The 19,366-nt window shown below is 41.5% G+C and overlaps 1 protein-coding gene across 4 annotated transcripts in view; it reads right to left on the bottom strand.

The window, feature by feature from the left end:
* LOC135541381 (cadherin-22-like) overlaps positions 1-19,366 on the bottom strand; it is a 276,477-nt gene that overhangs the window by 121,379 nt on the left and 135,732 nt on the right. For all 4 annotated transcript variants that reach the window (XM_064967581.1, XM_064967580.1, XM_064967583.1 and 1 more), the window contains one exon: positions 18,697-18,991. In XM_064967581.1, the coding sequence (XP_064823653.1) occupies positions 18,697-18,991 (295 nt within the window). The remainder of the gene's footprint in view (positions 1-18,696; positions 18,992-19,366) is intronic.

The raw sequence follows: 19,366 nt of genomic DNA, 5'->3' as shown, positions 1-19,366 counted from the left end.
TGTAATTTGGAATGTAAAATACTATTATTTATTATATTGTAAACATATTGTACTTTAATAATAGACTATTTTGTAGTATGTGTGAAATTAAAAGTATTTTGTGTGTCATCTCTGCTTTGCCTAGCCCCATTGAATAAAATGTATTTCTTAAAGCCAAACTATTCTTTCTTTCTTTTACAATTTAAACATATTTAGCATAGACAATGTGATTATTGTGGTAGTCTTAGGCAAACCATTTTCATTATCACAGTGACACCTCCAAGTGCCACTCAGACCGTCTGGAAGAACAGTATATTCTAAGCTATGGATCCCATCATCTCCTGCCTCCAGACATTTCACCACCTAGATTTACAAGGGTTGGATTTGCACTAAAACTATTTCATGTTAGCACATGGCATGTGCAAAGTCTAGTATAATGATTAGCCTCATATACATCGTCTATTGATGTAGTTTTAACATTGAGAACATATAGCTGAACAATAAGTAGACAACATGTGACATGTAGACAACATGTGATTTAAGAGATTCTCTGCTTCAGCTACACAACGTTAAGGGGTGAATTGCAAATGCCCATAAGGTTAATGCCATCATACTGTAGGCCAGTGGTTCCCAACTCCGGTCCTTGAGTACCCCCAAATAGGGGGTATTCCAGGGAACCTTCAATAAATTCCCTGGTATTCTCAAAATCCCGGTTGACGGTTTACCTGAATCAGGAGGGCAATAAGCAGGAAATCCGGGATCCTCCAACCAGGATTTCAGGAAAACTACTTTATATATATATATTGGAGCCCCGGTCTAGCACACCTGAATCAACAAATCATCTGGTCCTTAAAGTGGCTACAAACAAAATGTCTGCTGTTTAGGGTACTGGAGGACCAGAGTTGGGAAGCACTACTGTAGGCCTATGGTGCTTTGGCATTGCATGCCATTATAGCCAGCTGCAAAATGGGTTCACATGGCTGATATTCAGAGATAACTTGGCAATCAAATAAAACTAAACTGAAGAGAACTTAAAAGTGAACAAAAATGTACTGTTTATTTGCGAATACAACATAGAAAAACACAGACAAATTAGAGACAAATTCCCTTCCCCTCTTTATTGCAAGATTGTGATCTGTGATTAATCAACATTAACACTAGTTCATTTTGAATAATATTTTTAAGTTAACAATTAAAACAACTTTAAACACGTCACTTCAAAGAATCAACATTTTATTCCATATAATTTCAAAGTGTACAAGTAAGCTAACTCATATGTAAAGGTTAGATATCTTAGTAACAAATAGGTTATGATGAAAAAAAAAAGACAATACCTGAGGTGGCCAACCTCGCTCAACTGATCGCTGTTCTATTTGTTAAACAGACTTCTGTTCCAGCACAGAAATAGCACAATTGATTATCAACTAATTAGGTTTGATTATTTGAATCACGTGTGTTATTGCAGGGCTAGAACAGAATCCTGCCAACCAGCAGGGTTGGCCTGCTCAAGTTGTAATAGGTTTATACGTACATTGTGTGTGAGTATTAAACTGTATTTTTGTTTACAACATTGCTAACATAGGTACTCATAACCCATGTTATACAACAGTGGTCACCAACCGGACGATCACGATCGACTGGTGTCTGAAGGTAGAACTACCCAGCAGGCCCAGAGAGCAAATCAAGTGCACCTATAGGCCTACCGCTGGCCAATCAGATAGCTCAGATCACCATGTCGGCACCGTGTCGGCAGTTTCTCACGCCATAGACATTAAAAAAAGAAGCCTCGAACGCACAGCAAAGTTGATAATGTGATATTTCAAAACTTTTAAAACCATGACTGGGGAGACAACGAATACAGCAAAGAACTGCTGTTTTTATGATTAAGTTCATGTTTAAGTTGTTATTCAGCACTGTCAACACTTTGGTGAACACTTTTATAAGCCATAAAATGCGCGTTTCGATAAGCTTGAGTTGCTATTTGCAGTTTGTCTTTTTTAATATTGAGGATTTATTACACTTTCTATGGTCATAGGAGTAACAACATGAATTGGTGCATGAGGCAGAAATAATGCATTGTGACTTAAGTTTGGGCATCAGATGGAAGACTGTGTCCCCTTTTCTCAGCGTGAGAGGAGGTACGGTGAATCAGGTGAGAGGCAGCCTCACCGCTGCTCCCTCCCCTCAGACTGACCAGCTGATGCAGGCCATCAGTCCAGTAAAAAAATAAGCAAATTATTATGCTCACTCAGCTGTGCCTCACAAGTAATAAAACACATGGTCTATTACCAGTGTGATAATGTAGCTAAAATGTTTAAATATAATTTCAAATTGGTCTGAGAAGAACACATTGGCAGGGCAATTCAAGCTTTGCCAATATGCAGTGATACTGTATCGGGCCTATAGTCTACTGCGCAAACCTCATTGCTACAGACCTGTTTTTAACTGGTTAATGTTGCTTAGGCTTATATGATTTACGCCATCCTTTAAAAAAATCTGAGGGATAGATCTCGGCTTGCATTTTGAATCAGAAAGTGATCTCGACTCAGAAAAGGTTGGTCACCACTGGTATACAAGGATGTACCCTTATTCGCTTGGAACATTCACTGGGACCTCTTCATCTGCAGACAGGGTTTCACAGCTCTCTGTATCTGATGACAGAAAACATCACAAAGAAACGGGCTTCATTACACTCAAATTAGACAGCACTGAATATCATGTTGCTATATCTCTGTCCTCACAGTTTGTCTCACTAGGGACTACAACTAGAGAATATGTTCATAATGTCCTCCCACAAAGGTTTCTGCCATATCCAGCGTAGCCTACTCTTTTCTTTCTCTGACAGCTGGAGCTGCTAGCATAAACTCACCCAAATCCGTACAAATGTGTGCAACCGCAACATTCAAACTAGGCAACAAAGAAAACTAATGGGACTGTAGCGACTGTGTTGACTTCAAACTCGGGGGTGTGAACTAGGTTTCTATTCAAGCGTTTATCGACATGGTAATGGTTCTGTAGTATTGGAGAAAAGTTGAAAAATTCGACCCTCCATTACATCTTGACGTGTCATGTCGTAATGTACAGCAGCATAAAGCAACTATTTCTGTCTTACAATCTCACTCCACCAGGTGTAGCACTTCTCTCATCCTTTAAAAACAAGAAATGGACAGTGACGGGGGTAAGGGGGGATACCTAGTCATTTTTTGCGTCCTCGTTGCATGCGATCATCATTCTCAAAGCCGCTGTTTACTTCTAAGATCACATTAGCACTGCCCTAAAAACCCGATTCAAATTCGACACAAACCTTCAAATAGGTATGTAATGACACATTATATAAACTCTATATAGTGTTTTATTTACATTTTAGAGGCGATAAGGTGATCAGTTGGATAGTTCGGGTGAAAAAAAGCAATTTTCCCACACAACATCTCTCCGTCTCACTATCACGCATTAGTTTCGCTTCCCCACACGCCATTTTTAAAAAGACCCGACGGAGTTCATTGCCTGCTTGAATTATGCAGAAACTGGCAGTGTTTAGGTCATGTAATTGATTCTGTTGGAAAGGGGAGAAATTGTGCATTACAATGGTATTGACATTACAGTTGATCTGGAAGTATTACGTTTTTGGGGCGATAAAATAAGGGCAATTGTACTTACCAAGGCGATGTACGAGTTTATGTGAGTTTACGTTAGTTAATCCATTCACCTTTTCCATTGCTTTTAGCTAGCTTTTCGAGTTTGTGTTTTTAATTTAAAATGATAAATACATCAAGATAGCTAACTATCAAATATAAACTAGCTGGTGATATGTAATTCCCTTAGCTACCTGTATCTATACATTATGTAAAGTTAGCTAGCTCACCAGCTAACATTATGTTAGCAGCTTATTTGAGTTAGCCTGCACACAAAGTTTCGGTAGTAATAATAATATTATATTGTATTTTTTTTATATTTGCTTAATATATTTACTTACTTGAATAGGTTCTCCCATTGCCTCTGTTTTCTAGGTCCTTAGAAAAATAAAATAATGGTCAATCTTCCCGATGTTTTCAGTGGTAGCAAAACGTAGCCAGCAATGTGGTTGATTAGGACTTCCACCAGACTGACTCTGATCTTCCAACATGCCACCTGGTGTGGTTGCTAGGTGATTTGTGACGCAACTGCTACCCCTCTATAAATGGTTCTACCAAGAACCCTTTTATCAACTAAAGGTTCTTCCTAGAACCCTCTATGAAGGATTCTACAGATAAACTTTTATCTTATGTTATCTTTAAAATTAAGCTCATTATGACAATATGTTACATATATCATAAGGCCTTTGTTGAAGGCTTAGTTAAATCATAACACAGTGGTCTGAAACCAAGGCTACATCAGACCTGCAAGTCACATTATGCTGGCTTGCAAAATGTAATTCAGCCAATTATCGAATAATTGGAATTTTTAATCACCCGCAACCCACATTCAGAATTACTGCAAAAGTAGCAAATATTGATAGATACTGAGACTACATAAATCATCTAAATTGGAACAACCATCTCAGTAACGGGTCCAATTTATACAACTACTAACATATTTGTTTAGAAACGTTTATGTTATTTCTCTTTGTGTAGCATAAGATTAATCAACCAATCAATGCACATGCATAAACACAGATATTGCAACAAACAATTATGTAAATCAACCTGCAATAAAGGATGCTGGGAAATACAGTAATGATGGGTGTGATTGAGTGTTTTTCTATTTATGTATTTATTTTCGTCAGAGGGGCTTGTTGAAACCAAGGATTCTTTCTCAGATGAGCCATGCATACACATCAATACACTAAAAGTAAAAGCGTCATATAAAAACTAAACATTCTTCAGTAAAAATGTCCTCTATCAGCATTTTGAATTGTCATTGAGGCACCTGGTTTAGATCTTATCTCTCAGAAAGATATCAGTTTGTCTCTGTGGATGGTTTGTCCTCTGACAAATCAATTTTAAGTTTTGGTGTTCCTCAAGGTTCTATTTTAGGACCACTATTGTTTTCACTACATATTCTACCTCTTGGTGTTGACATTGTGTTTCCAAATGACAACTTCCACTGCTATGCGGATGACACACAGCTGTACATGTCAATGAAACATGGTGAAGCCCCAAAATTTCTTACTCTGTGTATGCTACAGTCACAAGACATAGGCCTCCTTATTGTCCCTAGAATTTCTAAGCAAACAGCTGGAGGCAGGGCTTTCTCCTACAGACCTCTATTTTAATGGAATGGTCTGCCTATCCAAGTTGGTGGTCTGTTGATATCCCTCTAGTGGTGTGGGGGCTGTGCTTTGGCAAAGTGGGTGGTGTTATATCCTGCCTGGTTGGCCCTGTCCGGGGATAACGCCGGACGAGGCCACAGTGTCCCCTACCCTCGCTGTCTCAGCCTCCAGTATCTATGCTGCAATTGTCTGTGTGCTGGGGGGTTAGGGTCAGTCTGTCCTATCTGGGGAAATTCTCCTGTCTTATCTGGGGAAATTCTCCTGTCTCATCTGGTGTCCCGTGTGAACTTAAGCATGCTCCCTCCAATTGTCCTCTCTCTCTCTGGCGACCTGAACCCTAGGAAAATGGTCGTTCTGCTGATCCAGTTTATACTATGGCTATGGAACCCTGACCTTTTCACCAGATGTGCTGCATTTTGTTGCTGCTGCTCCAGTTTCAACTGTTCTGCCTGCGGCTATGGAACCCTGACCTGTTCACCGCATGTGCTACCTTGTTCCGGACCTGCTGTTTTAGACCCCCCACCTCTCTCTCTAGGAAGCATCATGCAAAATATATTGGCACACTCCACTTAGCACACCTTATTTGGTAATGGTCTTGGTGTCACCTGCTTTTATAGTAAGCCTTGAGGTGGTACCACCCAGTATACGCATTTCATACTGAACTGAAGCAAATCTACATAACTCCAGAACAGTCAAAATTAACAAGAGAATCAACTTGTTTCATTATAACTATGCCTAAAACATCTGGTTTTCAAAATTCTCTCTCGCTCTCTCTCATGAAAAGCAGAGTGACATTTATTCCTACAATGCTGACCTGTTGCACCCGCTACTGTGATTATTATTTGACATTGCTGGTCATCTATGAACATCTTGAAGAATGATCTGTCCTTTATGGACATCTACTCTTATAATGTCCACCCGGCACAGTCAGAAGAGCACTGGCCACTCCTCAGAGATTGTTTCCCCTCTAGGTTTCTACGTAGGTTCCTGCCTTTCTAGGGAGTTTTTCCGAGCCAACATGCTTCTACACCTACATTGCTTGCTGTTTGGGGTTTTAGGCTGGATTTCTGTATAAGCACTTTGTGACATCTGGTGATGTAAAAAAAAGCTTTATAAATACATTTGATTTGATTTGACCAATTCATCCAATTTTAGGGAGCTTTGGAGATTACTCCACAAGTAAGCTGTAAAAAAAAACTAAAAGCAGATTTTCCTAACTCAGTGGAGATAGAAGCGATCTCCAGAGTTAGCCATCCCTGAGACCAGGTCTGGTATCTCGTATGTCTATAAATTAACAATGAAGTAAGGTACAGTGAAGTTTATGCAGGAGGGCTTTGTATTATTTTAGTTTTTTTACTATATTCAGAGTAAAAATGATACAATCACACTTAACTGCAGTATATTGGGGTTCTTTAAGAGTCACTGAGTGTTAATTAAAATCCTGAATGAACATTAGAAATGGTACACTGAAAACCACTAGGTAACACAGGTCAATTTGCTGTGTACCATGCAATACATACACTGCTGGATTGCTCAGACTCTCTTCTATGCTCCTACTCTCTGCCCCAAAAAAACACAGAAAATACTCATTTGAAATACGGAAATCATGGCAAAGATATCAACTATGTCAGTACTGTATGTAAAATGATTAAGGGATTACCAGATACGGGGCGGCAGGGTAGCCTAGTGGTTAGAGCGTTGGACTAGTAACCAGAAGGTTACAAGATCAAATCCCCGAGCTGACAAGGTACAAATCTGGCATTCTGCCCCTGAACAGGCAGTAAACTCACTGTTCCTAGGCTGTCATTGAAAATAATAATTTGTTCTTAACTGCCTTGCCTAGATATATAAAGGTCAAATAAAAAAATTTTTTACAAACATTCCCATAATATACACTATATATACAAAAGTATGTGGACACCCCTTCAAATTGGGGGAGGTCCATACAGAAATGGTTTGTAAGGATCGGTGTGGAAGAACTTAACTGGCCTGCATAGAGCCCTGACCTCAACCCCATTAAACACCTTTGGGGTGAATTAGAACGCTGACTTCAAGCCAGGCCTAATAGGCTAACATCAGTGCCCAAAATCACTAATGCTCTTGTGGCTGAATGGAAGAAAGTCTCCACAGCAATGTTCCAACATCTCGTGGAAAGCCTTCCCAGAAGAGTGGAGACTGTTACGTCAGCCAAGGGGGGGACGAACTCCATATTAATGCCCATGATTCTGGAATGTTCAACGAGCAGGTGTCCACACACTTTTGGTTATGTAGTGTAGGTACAGCTTAAAACATCTCACACCTATTTTTTTATTAGATTACTCAAACTGATGTCATGACGTTTCCCTGTTAGGGGAGGTTCATGACCCCACATAAATACCTTTCCCCCTTTTTCTCTCCACTACAGAATGGACTCTTGGAAAGCCCTTTGTTAACATAGAGAGTGTATTGTAACATCAAAAAGTTGGGGGAAAGAACAATTTTTATGTAATCCAACCAGTTGGAAGTGTCCGTTGGTACTTAGAGAATATGATGTCAGATGAGTTGTTGTCTGGGACATTATTACTGATGATAGGACAACAAACTCTATCTTGGAAAGTCTACACATTCTAGTTATCAGATTCACATGGAACTGTTGTGCAATTTAAATATTGAAATATGAAACTATTTGTGAAAATATGAAATATAAATGTATTTATTTTTTTATATGAGAGGATTGTTTTCATAAGTGAAATATGCTCAATCAGTGTCCAAGCCCATGTGAATAGGCATTGGTTGGAAATGATGAAACAACACCTGTTCTACATTTCTATAAGAGCCCCCGTCACCCAATTCACAGCCAACTAAGCCAACCTCTGCATGAGCTCTGGTTGCGAATGGTTGAACAACTACAACCTAACGAAATTAACATTGTGTTCCCGATGACATGAGGACTGATGTCCATACGTTTAGAAGGGCGAATTTCAACGTGGAGGTGACGATCGCCACAGTGGGAGGATAAATTTGAATACACAAGCCAGGATATAGCATGAGCTTATAGTATGACAACTTGGTATGAACTTTAAACTCTTATTCATTAAAGAAGTGTTACATCCTAGAGTTATCAGCAGCAGTTGTAAACGCGCGTGGCCTAGGAAAGGACAAACAATCTCTTCAGAATGACAGGATAATACAACGTATCTGTTCTACCATACGGCGACGGCACTACAACGTAACCGTTCTACCGCACGGCGACGGCACTACAACGTATCCGTTCTACCACACGGTGATGGCACTACAACGTATCCGTTCTACCACACGGTGACAGCACTACAACGTATCCGTTCTACCACACGGCGACAGCACTACAACGTAACCGTTCTACCACACGGCAACGGCACTACAACGTAACCGTTCTACCACACGGCGACGGCACTACAATGTAACCGTTCTAACACACGGCGACGGCACTACAACGTAACCGTTCTACCACACGGCGACGGCACTACAACGTATCTGTTCTACCACACGGTGACGGCACTACAACGTAACTGTTCTACCACACGGTGACGGCACTACAACGTATCCGTTCTACCACACGGCGACGGCACTACAACGTAACTGTTCTACCACACGGTGACGGCACTACAACGTAACCGTTCTACCACACGGCGACGGCACTACAACGTAACCGTTCTAACACACGGCGACGGCACTACAACGTAACCGTTCTACCACACGGCGACGGCACTACAACGTAACCGTTCTAACACACGGCGACGGCACTACAACGTATCTGTTCTACCACATGGTGACGGCACTACAACGTATCCGTTCTACCACACGGTGACGGCACTACAACGTAACCGTTCTACCACACGGTGACGGCACTACAACGTATCCGTTCTACCACACGGTGACGGCACTACAACGTATCCGTTCTACCACACGGTGACGGCACTACAACGTATCCGTTCTACCACACGGTGACGGCACTACAACGTATCCGTTCTACCACACGGCGACGGCACTACAACGTAACCGTTCTAACACACGGCGACGGCACTACAACGTATCTGTTCTACCACACGGTGACGGCACTACAACGTAACCGTTCTACCACACGGTGACGGCACTACAACGTATCCGTTCTACCACACGGTGACGGCACTACAACGTATTCGTTCTACCACACGGTGACGGCACTACAACGTATCCGTTCTACCACAAGACGACAGACTACAATGTATCCACCTAGAAATATTCTTCAAAGGACAAGGGAGATCTCTGCTGGGCAACCCGGCCTTCCATCTTCAACCAATCTATTGAAGCGCAGATCAGAGTAAATAAATTTCTTGCATTTTACCTTTTCCGAAAGGGCGGTTATTTAGAATGCATAAGATTCTGTATTTACGATAGCATAGCTTCATAAGGTCCGATAGAGATCCAATCCTTTTGTTCCTCAGTCTTCCCGTGCTTTCATTCAAAACCAACCCCCTTTCTTTGTGTAACCAGCCACCATATCGGTTTCGTCAGCTAGGGAAGTTTTCTTTTAGGACATAATTAGTAATCAATGTATGATCCATCTTGTGCATAAGTAATTCTGTGTGATTGTTTTGGTATTTAGTAAATAAATAATTACACCAAATTTTGTAATGCTGATTCAACTTGTTAGCCAGGGTTCATGAAGATAACCAAGAATTTTACGACATTCAGACTGAATAAGGTGACAATTAATAATTGACTTCTATTGATATAAAAATGACCAGGTCTTTAAGAGTTTATTCGGAAGACAACAGACCTATAAAATTCTTCCGTGGTGCCCCGACTTCCTAGTTAATTACATTTACATGATTAGTTTAATCAGGTGATATTAATTAGAGAATTGATTTTATAAAATAGCATGTCAAATCATTTAATCCATAGTAAAGACACGACACTGTTGATGTTAAAGTTTAAACACTGAAGTAAACGCCAATACTCAGAAACAGTTTAAAAGACAGAAAAAAATACAATAAAAAGCTTATTCAGATTCAGATGTGTTCTATGTAGAACTCTTCCCGCCTTCCAAAGAAACATTCTTGCCTTCCAAAGAATCAAAGAACCCATTCTTCCAAAAGACGGTTCTTAGGATGAAAAAGGGTCTTGGTGCTTTAGTTTAATATCCTTACATGAGAGCAATGTGGTACGTCCAAAAGACTGCACGACTAAAATGTCAAGGTCATGTCACTCAAGGCATGAAAAATGTCCCTTGAAAGTGGATATGCCTGCTCTGCCTTTGTCCATCCAGCGCTCCCAGGTGACACATCAGACTTCCCCACTTCCATGTCAATTCATGCTGGGTGACTTCAGACACGTCAAAATCAATGAGTTACGACGTAGGGGTTGAGTCTGTAACACTGGATGTTCCTAGGCAAACAAATAGACTTGGACGTGGGCCATATTGATCGAAGCATGCGGTCGGCCCATCCCATTCCTCTTCACTGTGATCTCTCTCATTTCCCATCTCACCTGCACTTAGCCTGGATAGGCTGTCGCTGTCATGACGGTAACCTCCGCAATCTACAGCTCTCCACAGCATAGAAAGGTTATATAGGCCATGTGTTTATTTTAGTCTCCAATATGGGTTCTGTGCTCTACCCTAAACCCTGTGCTGTGCCCTGCCAATCAACACAGGTAGCATCAGGTAGGGCTGTGAAGGATGTGAAACTAATCTCATGTCCTAGCTTCTCTTTCCTGGCCAGGGTCCCCTTTGAAGGGAACCACATCAAACACAGGATTAAAGCAGCGAAAACGTTCACGCAGTGTTCACCCACTGATGCTCCAGTATGAGACTGTGTTGACCATTAATATAAATAAATAATATAATAATAATAATAAATGCCATTTAGCAGATGCTTTTTCCCCCAAAGCAATTTACAGTCATGCGCGCATGTATTTTTAAGTATGGGTCGACATGGGAATGAACCTACGCCATGCTCTTCCAACTGAGCTACAAAGGACCACTTTGCGCTCACCGTGAGTGTGACTCGTGTGCAAATACATTCCAAAAGTATTCAGACCCCTCGACTTTTCCTGCATTTTGTTACGTTACAGCCTTATTCCAAAATGCATTAAATTGTTTTTATCCCCTCATCAATCTACACACAACAGCCCATAATGACAAAGCAAAAACAGGTGAAGATTCTTTTAGCAAATTTATTAAAGAGAAAAAACAGAAATACCTTATTTACATAAGTATTCAGACCCTTTGCTATGACACTCAAAATTCAGGTGCATGCTGTTTCAATTGATCATCCTTGAGATGTTTCTACATCTTAATTGGAGTCCACCTGTGATAAATTCAATTGATTTGACATGATTTGGAAAGGCACACACCCGTATATATAAGGTCAGAGAGTTTACAGCGTTTACATGTCAGAGCAAAAACCAAGTCATGAGGATGAAGGAAAAGTCCGTAGAGATCCGAGACAGAATTGTGTCAGCCCAGATCTAGGGAAGGGTACCAAAAAATATCAGTAGCATTGAAGGTCCCCAAGAACACAGCGGCCTCCCTCCATCATTCTTAAATGCAGAAGTTTGGAACTACCAAGACTCTTCCTAGAGCTGGCCGCCCGGCCAAACTGAGCAATGGGGGAGAAGGGCCTTGGTCAAGGAGATGACCAAGAAACCGATGGTCATGCTGACAGAGCTCCGGAGTTCCTCTGTGGAGATGGGAGAAACTTCCAGAAGGAAAACCATCTCTGCAGCACTCCACCAATCAGGCCTTTATGGAAGAATGGCCAGATGGCATCCTGACTGGTTGCATCACTGCTTGGTATGGCAACTGCTCGGCCTTCGACCTCAGGGCACTACAGAGGGTAGTGCATACGGCCCAGCACATCACTGGGGCCAAGCTTCCTGCCAACCAGGACCTCTATACCAGGTGGTGTCAGAGGCATGCCCTAAAAATTGTCAAAGACTCCAGCTACCCAAGTCATAGGCTGTTCTCTCTGCTACTGCACGGCAAGCTGTACCGGACCGCCAAGTCTAGGACCAAAAGGCTTCTTAACAGCTTAAAAGCTGTTGTATTCGGCGCATGTGACAAAAACAATTTGATTTAATTTAATTTGATTTGGAAGCCACTCCTCAGTAAAAGGCACAAGACAGCCTGCTTGGAATTTGACAAAAGTCACCTAAAGGACTCTCAGACCATGAGAAACAAGATTCTCTGGCCTGATGAAACCAAGATGGAACTCTTTGGCCTGAACGCCAAGCATCACGTCTGGAGGAAACCTGGCACCATCCCTACGGTGAAGCATGGTGGTGGCAGCATCATCATGGGGATGTTTTTCTGTGGTAGGGACTGGGGAAAAAGGTTTGATGGAAAGATGAACGGAGCAAAGTACATAGAGATCATTGATGAAAACCTCCTCCAGAGCGCTCAGGACCTGAGACTGTGGGAACGATTCACCTTTCAGCGGGAAAATGAACCTAAGCACTCAGCCAAAACGACACAGGAGTGGCTTCTGGACAAGTCTCTGAATGTCCTTGAGCGGCCCAGCCAGAGCCCGGACTTGAACCTGATCGAACATCTCTTGAGAGACCTGAAAATAGCTGTGCAGCGATGCTCGTTATCCAACCTGACAGAGCTTGAGAGGATCTGCAGAGAAGAATAGGAATTTCCCAGATACAGGTGTAGACTTGAGGCTGTAATCGCTGCCAAAGGTGCTTCAAGAAAGTGCTAAGTAAAAGGTCTGAAAACTATGTAAATGTGATAAGTTTATATTTAGTACATTTGCAAAAATGTAAAAAAAAATGTTTTTGCTATGTCATTATGGGGTATTGTGTGTAGATTGAGGAGGGAAAAAAACAATTTCATACATTTTAGAAAAAGGCTGTAACTTAAACAACATTTGGAAAAGAAATCAAGGATTCTGAATAATTTCTGAATGCACTGTGTCTTAAAAGCATACCCACATATTACAACAATTTGAGCAATTTTCAAATAATAAATAATGTTTTTTGGTTAATAGACCAATAACAAAGAGAGTACCAAAGCTTTCTGCCAATAACAGCTCATTTCCTGTTTTCCGCTTCCCACTCAGCCAGTCCTGGCAAAATTCTCGCTTGATAAATATTTTTTTTGCTAGAAAACTATTTATTACAGTAAGGTACATTGTTACCAAGAAAGTATTTGATATTGATATAAAAATAGCTGCATTGGGCCTTTAAAGTCACAAACTGCAATTTTGTTTAAAGTCCAGAAATATTTGGCATCATTGTTTGTTCCTGACAAACAAAATGTAAGAAATACAATTCCCAATAGTGCTGTGGATCATTGAGAAAATGTACAGAACAAGTTTGACATCACTTTTTCATGTAGCGTACGTTTTTGAAACTTTAGGCATGGTGTATAAACTAAAGCTAAATATTTAAACCTCTACTTTGGATGCCATGGTATGAAAGAGCGAGGAGATGGATCCCATTCAAATATTAATGGCTTCTCTTTCTATAGAGCTAACAAAAGGCAGAGTTGGATCCAATTCAAGCCCTTCTCAATATGTTATTTTCAAATTGTCAGCAAAAAAACTAAAAGACTAGTATTTGTTAAAAAGTTGAAAAATCCATGTCGCAAACACATATCTCCAGCAAGTAAATTGTGTGATGTACTGCAAAGCCATAGGCGACGCAAAGTGCCATTATGATTTTTCAAGTGCCGTTTTTTTCAGAACTGTTTTCACACTGGTCGAGTCACTGCTGTATACAACCTTGCTCCATAAACATGTACAAACAGAGATATACACACTACCCTGCACGCACCAGTACAGTATGTGCACATCAAATACAATACATTATCTTTTTCAGCAAAGTGTGTTTTTCCATCTTGAGCACTTGGAAAGATAAACCATACTCCTTTCAGTCACATAAGCAATGCCTAGCAGCCACGCTGTGAGCACTTATCTACCTCCGCACCCTCATGCTTAAACCACCTCCTCAACACCGAGCTAGTAGACCTATGGTAGTTTGTTTACCTTTGCCAACTTCTATGTGGACTGTGTGAATAAAATCTCCTCTTACAGAAATGTCCATCTTGACATATAACACTGTTTTTGTCACAGCCAAATTAGAGCTATGCAAAAAGTAACTATGGCTTTTGGACTTTAAATGGACGGCTGACCACTGTAACATTAGCTTTTAACACGGCCGCATAACTTACCATAATGCCAGGGCCATTTTATTTAGAAAATAAAAAAGACACATAAAGAGAGATGATGTCCTGTTGTTTTTAAATTGAACAGACATTAATCAAAAAGGCATAGATAGAAGCCTTCATTGTGTGGAGGGCTCTCTCAGGCTACCATTAGCACTGGCTCCTCGCATTATCATTGAACGAACTGGCCGACCCCGCAGCTAGCCACAATTTGCTCTGCTAGCTGCTGCTTTTGCCTAGTAGCAGATACATGTGTGCATAATAGGGCAGCAACATTACATAGGAAGACACTACAGAACCCATGAACATACCGCAGGTGGGCAAAGAGAGTAGCACTCACAAAAATATGCTAATGCTAACTCTACCACTATTGTTCTGACAATATTCATCAATTTGATCAACGTTTTGATCCCTTAGCATGGATCTACATTAGGTAGAATACTGGTGGAACTGAAACATCAAGTATATCTCTGGTAAGGTCTGAGTAAGATGAGTTTGAAAGTATAAGCTGTACTACATTTCCTGCAACACCTAACCACATAGAACACGTTCCACTATCCTCACAGGACCCTTAATACAGAGGTGAAGCAGCCTGACTCTCTCCCTGTTCAACCAATGGTCTGAAAACAGGGAGACATTCACACGGCTCAGTGCAAAATTCAATCGCCGTCGCAACGCAAATTTGATTTAAGACTCAGATTTCATTAGCCAGACCATGTTTTCGCAGGACAACGGCGAATGATCCCTCTGAATTAATCTTCGGCCTGACAGGCCTAGTTAATTCTCCTCTCCTCCTTGCCGTTAACCGATCTGAAACAACAAGCAGACTTGAATGAGATGTAAACAAAAAATGTTGGTTCCCGGGCTCTCTCTTGTAAGGGCCATGAGCTATGGTAGGGCCATGTTAGGAAGAACATGACAGCAGCATTAAGTGAAAATGAATATGCCGCGTTACTTTCTTCTTCTTTTTCTTCTTCTTCTTATTACACAACATCTTTCCACCAAGGCCATAAAACAGCACAGCGAGCATGTGCAAGCTACTGGGTGAAGAAGTGTCCCATGGGCATGTAACTGTGTGAAGATGTGTCCCGTGTGCATGCTACTGCCTGAAGATGGGTCCCGTATGCATGCTACTGCCTGAAGATGTATCCCATGTGCATGCTAGTGCCTGAAGATGTGTCCCGTGTGCATGCTACTGCCTGAAGATGTGTCCCGTGTGCATGCTACTGCCTGAAGATGTATCCCGTGTGCATGCTACTGCCTGAAGATGTGTCCCGTGTGCATAATACTGCCTGAAGAGGGGTCCCGTGTGCATGTTACTGGCTGAAGATGGGTCCCATGTGCATGCTACTGCTTGCTACTGCCTGAAGATGTATCCCATGTGCATGCTACTGCTTGCTACTGCCTGAAGATGTATCCCATGTGCATGCTACTGCCTGAAGGTGTGTCCCGTGTGCATGAAAAAAAGGTGAATTCTAGCAGTGGTGAAAAGTACTTAAGTAAAAAATACTTTTAAATACTACTACTTTACTTGTACTTCACTACATTCCGAAAGAAAATAATGTACTTTTTACTTGGTACATTTTCCCTGATCCCGAAATGTACTTGTTACATTTCAATGCTTAGCAAGAAATAATTGGTCCAATTCACATTCTTATGAAGAGAACAATCCTGGCAATCCATACTGTCTTTGATCTGGCGGACTCACTAAACATACATTCTTCATTTGTAAATTATGTCTGAGTGTTGGAGTGTCACCATGGCTATCCGTAAATTCTAAAAACAACAAAATTGTGCTGTCTGGATACCGCCTCTGATAGAGACTTACGGTCTCTGGGTAGAGTGGTTACTGTCTCTGGGTAGAGAGTGGTTACCATCTCTGATAGAGAGTGGTTACCGTCTCTGATAGAGAGTGGTTACCGTCTCTGATAGAGAGTGGTTACCGTCTCTGATAGAGAGTGGTTCCCGTCTCTGATAGAGAAGTTACTGTCTCTGGGTAGAGAGTGGTTCCCGTCTCTGATAGAGAAGTTACGGTCTCTGGGTAGAGAGTGGTTACTGTCTCTGATAGAGAAGTTACGGTCTCTGGGTAGAGAGTGGTTCCCGTCTCTGATAGAGAAGTTACTGTCTCTGGGTAGAGAGTGGTTCCCGTCTCTGATAGAGAAGTTGGTCTCTGGGTAGAGAGTGGTTACCGTCTCTGATAGAGAAGTTACGGTCTCTGGGTAGAGAGTGGTTACCGTCTCTGATAGAGAAGTTACGGTCTCTGGGTAGAGAGTGGTTACCGTCTCTGATAGAGAAGTTACTGTCTCTGGGTAGAGAGTGGTTACCGTCTCTGATAGAGAAGTTACTGTCTCTGGGTAGAGAGTGGTTTCCGTCTCTGATAAAGAAGTTACGGTCTCTGGGTAGAGAGTGGTTACTGTCTCTGATAGAGAAGTTACGGTCTCTGGGTAGAGTGGTTACAGTACAACGACACCAGAAATAAATTATGATTTTTGCAAATCAATCAGTCAAATGTTAATGCTTGGTGATATGGTGGCAGTTTAATGTATGGGACATGTACAGAATGACTTCCTAGAAGCCATCTGAAGTTTGAAGTAAACATATTCAAATTTAATCTGAATGGTAATAAGCCACAAATCAGCCATGTCTAGAAAGCATTTTTTTATTGACACTTCCATTCTAATGAATAAAATTGACTTCAACATTATTTCACAATTTTTCATATAGTTCACATTTTCCATAAACAATGCAAGTTGATCCATTCGAGGACTGCTACTACTATTACTAAGTCATACAGTACCGTAGGTGAAGATATTTATGTATACTTTAGCCTACATAAATTCTAGTATGAACACCATCAAGTAGGCCTACGCAGTGGCCCTAAGTGCCCTGCGCAGGGCCGGCCCCAGGTATAAGCGGTCGATTAGGGCCGCCGGACGGTTTTGTTTTTAGGAACTCAGTCGGGGTCTCAACTCACGGTTGAGAGTTAGAATAGTAGAATACACAAGGTGCAATTTCAAAATGTGATTGTGCATCAGCAGTTTTCTCATGTTATGTCAGTCACTGACAGTCACTCAATTAGTTATTGTTAGCTCACATTTATTAGATTGGTAAGTTACCCTAGCCAGCTATGTAAACTTGTAGTAATCATGGTCAATTTACCGACCGGGCACGAAGGGCACGTGCCCTGGGGCCCTGACCTCCAGGGGGCCCCATTGATTTTGTTAGTCACTCTCACTGAGATATCATATTAACATGGCATAAGAAGGAAATTAGCTGTAAAAGTGCAACAACATTTCGATGAGGGCCTCCAAAAGGCTGTGTTTGGGTTGAGGTCTGCTTCAGTAATTGTCAGTCTGTCACCCAAACCCTCAGCCTCTCAACCTTTGACCTTATCACAGTGGTGCCAGATCAACGCCATTAGCTGTTGTTCTACAGGAAGAGGAAATATGACCAGAAAACAAAACACAGGGAAATGCTTGACCAAGCACTGCAGTTCTCATTAGCCTTGACACTTTACTCAATGTATAAAACATGAAGTGCACACTCACTTAATGTGTAATTTGACTGAATAGTGGGGTAACAAGGAGGAGGGGGAGGGAGGGTTTGAACATTAACTACCCCCCCCCTCTCACTCTATATTTTTTTCTCTCCCTCTCTCTCTTCTGTTCTCTCTCTACTCTTTCTCCTGTTTCAATAAGCATCGCCGACAGAAAAGGGCCAAAACGTGCTGCGGTAGCAGGAATGAATTCCAATCAGAGGCAAAGGAGGGTGAGATCCATTACATTTATCCTAGTATCCCCTTCTCACAAGAAGACTCCCTCTCACACATACACGCAAAACAATGTTCTGCTGTACATCGAAAACAATCACACACAGGCATAAACAACGTCTCCCACTTCCTCACAAACTATCAAACCCTCTGGTGATCATTATCTTGGGACTGGGTTGGGTAGCATTGTCCAAATCTGACCTGGGTAAAAATCGCACCATATACACATCTCTTCAAATGTACACTGAATATATAAAACATTAAGAACACCTGCTCTTTCCATGACATAGACCGACAAGGTGAAAGCTACGATCCCTTATTGATGTAACTTGTTAAATCCACTTCAAATCAGTGAAGATGAAGGGGAGGAGACAGGTTAAAGACATGGATTGTGTATGTCTGCTATTCAGAGGGTGAATCTGCAAGACGAAAGATGTAAGTGCCTTTGAAAGGGGTATGGTAGTAGATGCCAGGCGAACAGGTTTGTGTCAAGACCCACATACAGACACTCCTCCCTGGTTATCCTCTTACCCATTTGTGAAAGCTCCGCCACACTCCCAATATATGGCCCTTCCAGGAACTTGGGTTCACTGTCGTTGATATCCTGGACCTTGATGACGAACTCTGACTCGGATTCCAGAAGGTGGTTGGTGAGTCGGTCCCGGGCCTGAGCTCTGAGGGTGTAGTAGCTCTGCTCCTCGCGGTCCAATCGCTCGGTGGCGTGGATGTCGCCTGTCAGCTCGTCGATGATGAAGATAGTGCCCGCTCCTTCCCCGGAGATGGTGTACTTGATGTTCCCCTCGCCCTCGTCCGAATCCGTATGGATCTGTCAATTTAAGGCAATTAAAGTCAAGCTGAGAGTTCATTCTTTTAGAAGGTATACGTCGTTAATTAAAAAATATTTATAAAATGCATTGATTTCAATGACTGACCAGTTGACACTACTTTGAATGCAGTACTCAGATTTCACACCATCAGATAAGATGTAGAATTATTCTTCACTTTCAATTCAAAGATACAGCCAATAAACAAACATGTATGTATAGAATTCCATACTCCAAAATAACATATGTTCGAAATGCAGTGGATGAAAAGTACCCAGTTGTCATACTTGAGTAAAAGTAAAGATACCTTATTAGATGATTACTCATGTAAAAAAGAAAGTCACCCAGTAAAATAGTACTTGAGTAAAAGTCTGAAA

Source organism: Oncorhynchus masou, chromosome 6 (genome assembly GCF_036934945.1).
Source record: "Oncorhynchus masou masou isolate Uvic2021 chromosome 6, UVic_Omas_1.1, whole genome shotgun sequence".
NCBI lineage: Eukaryota > Metazoa > Chordata > Actinopteri > Salmoniformes > Salmonidae > Oncorhynchus > Oncorhynchus masou.
The sequence above is the reverse complement of the archived record's forward strand: the minus strand, read 5'-3'. Positions and strand labels throughout refer to the sequence as shown.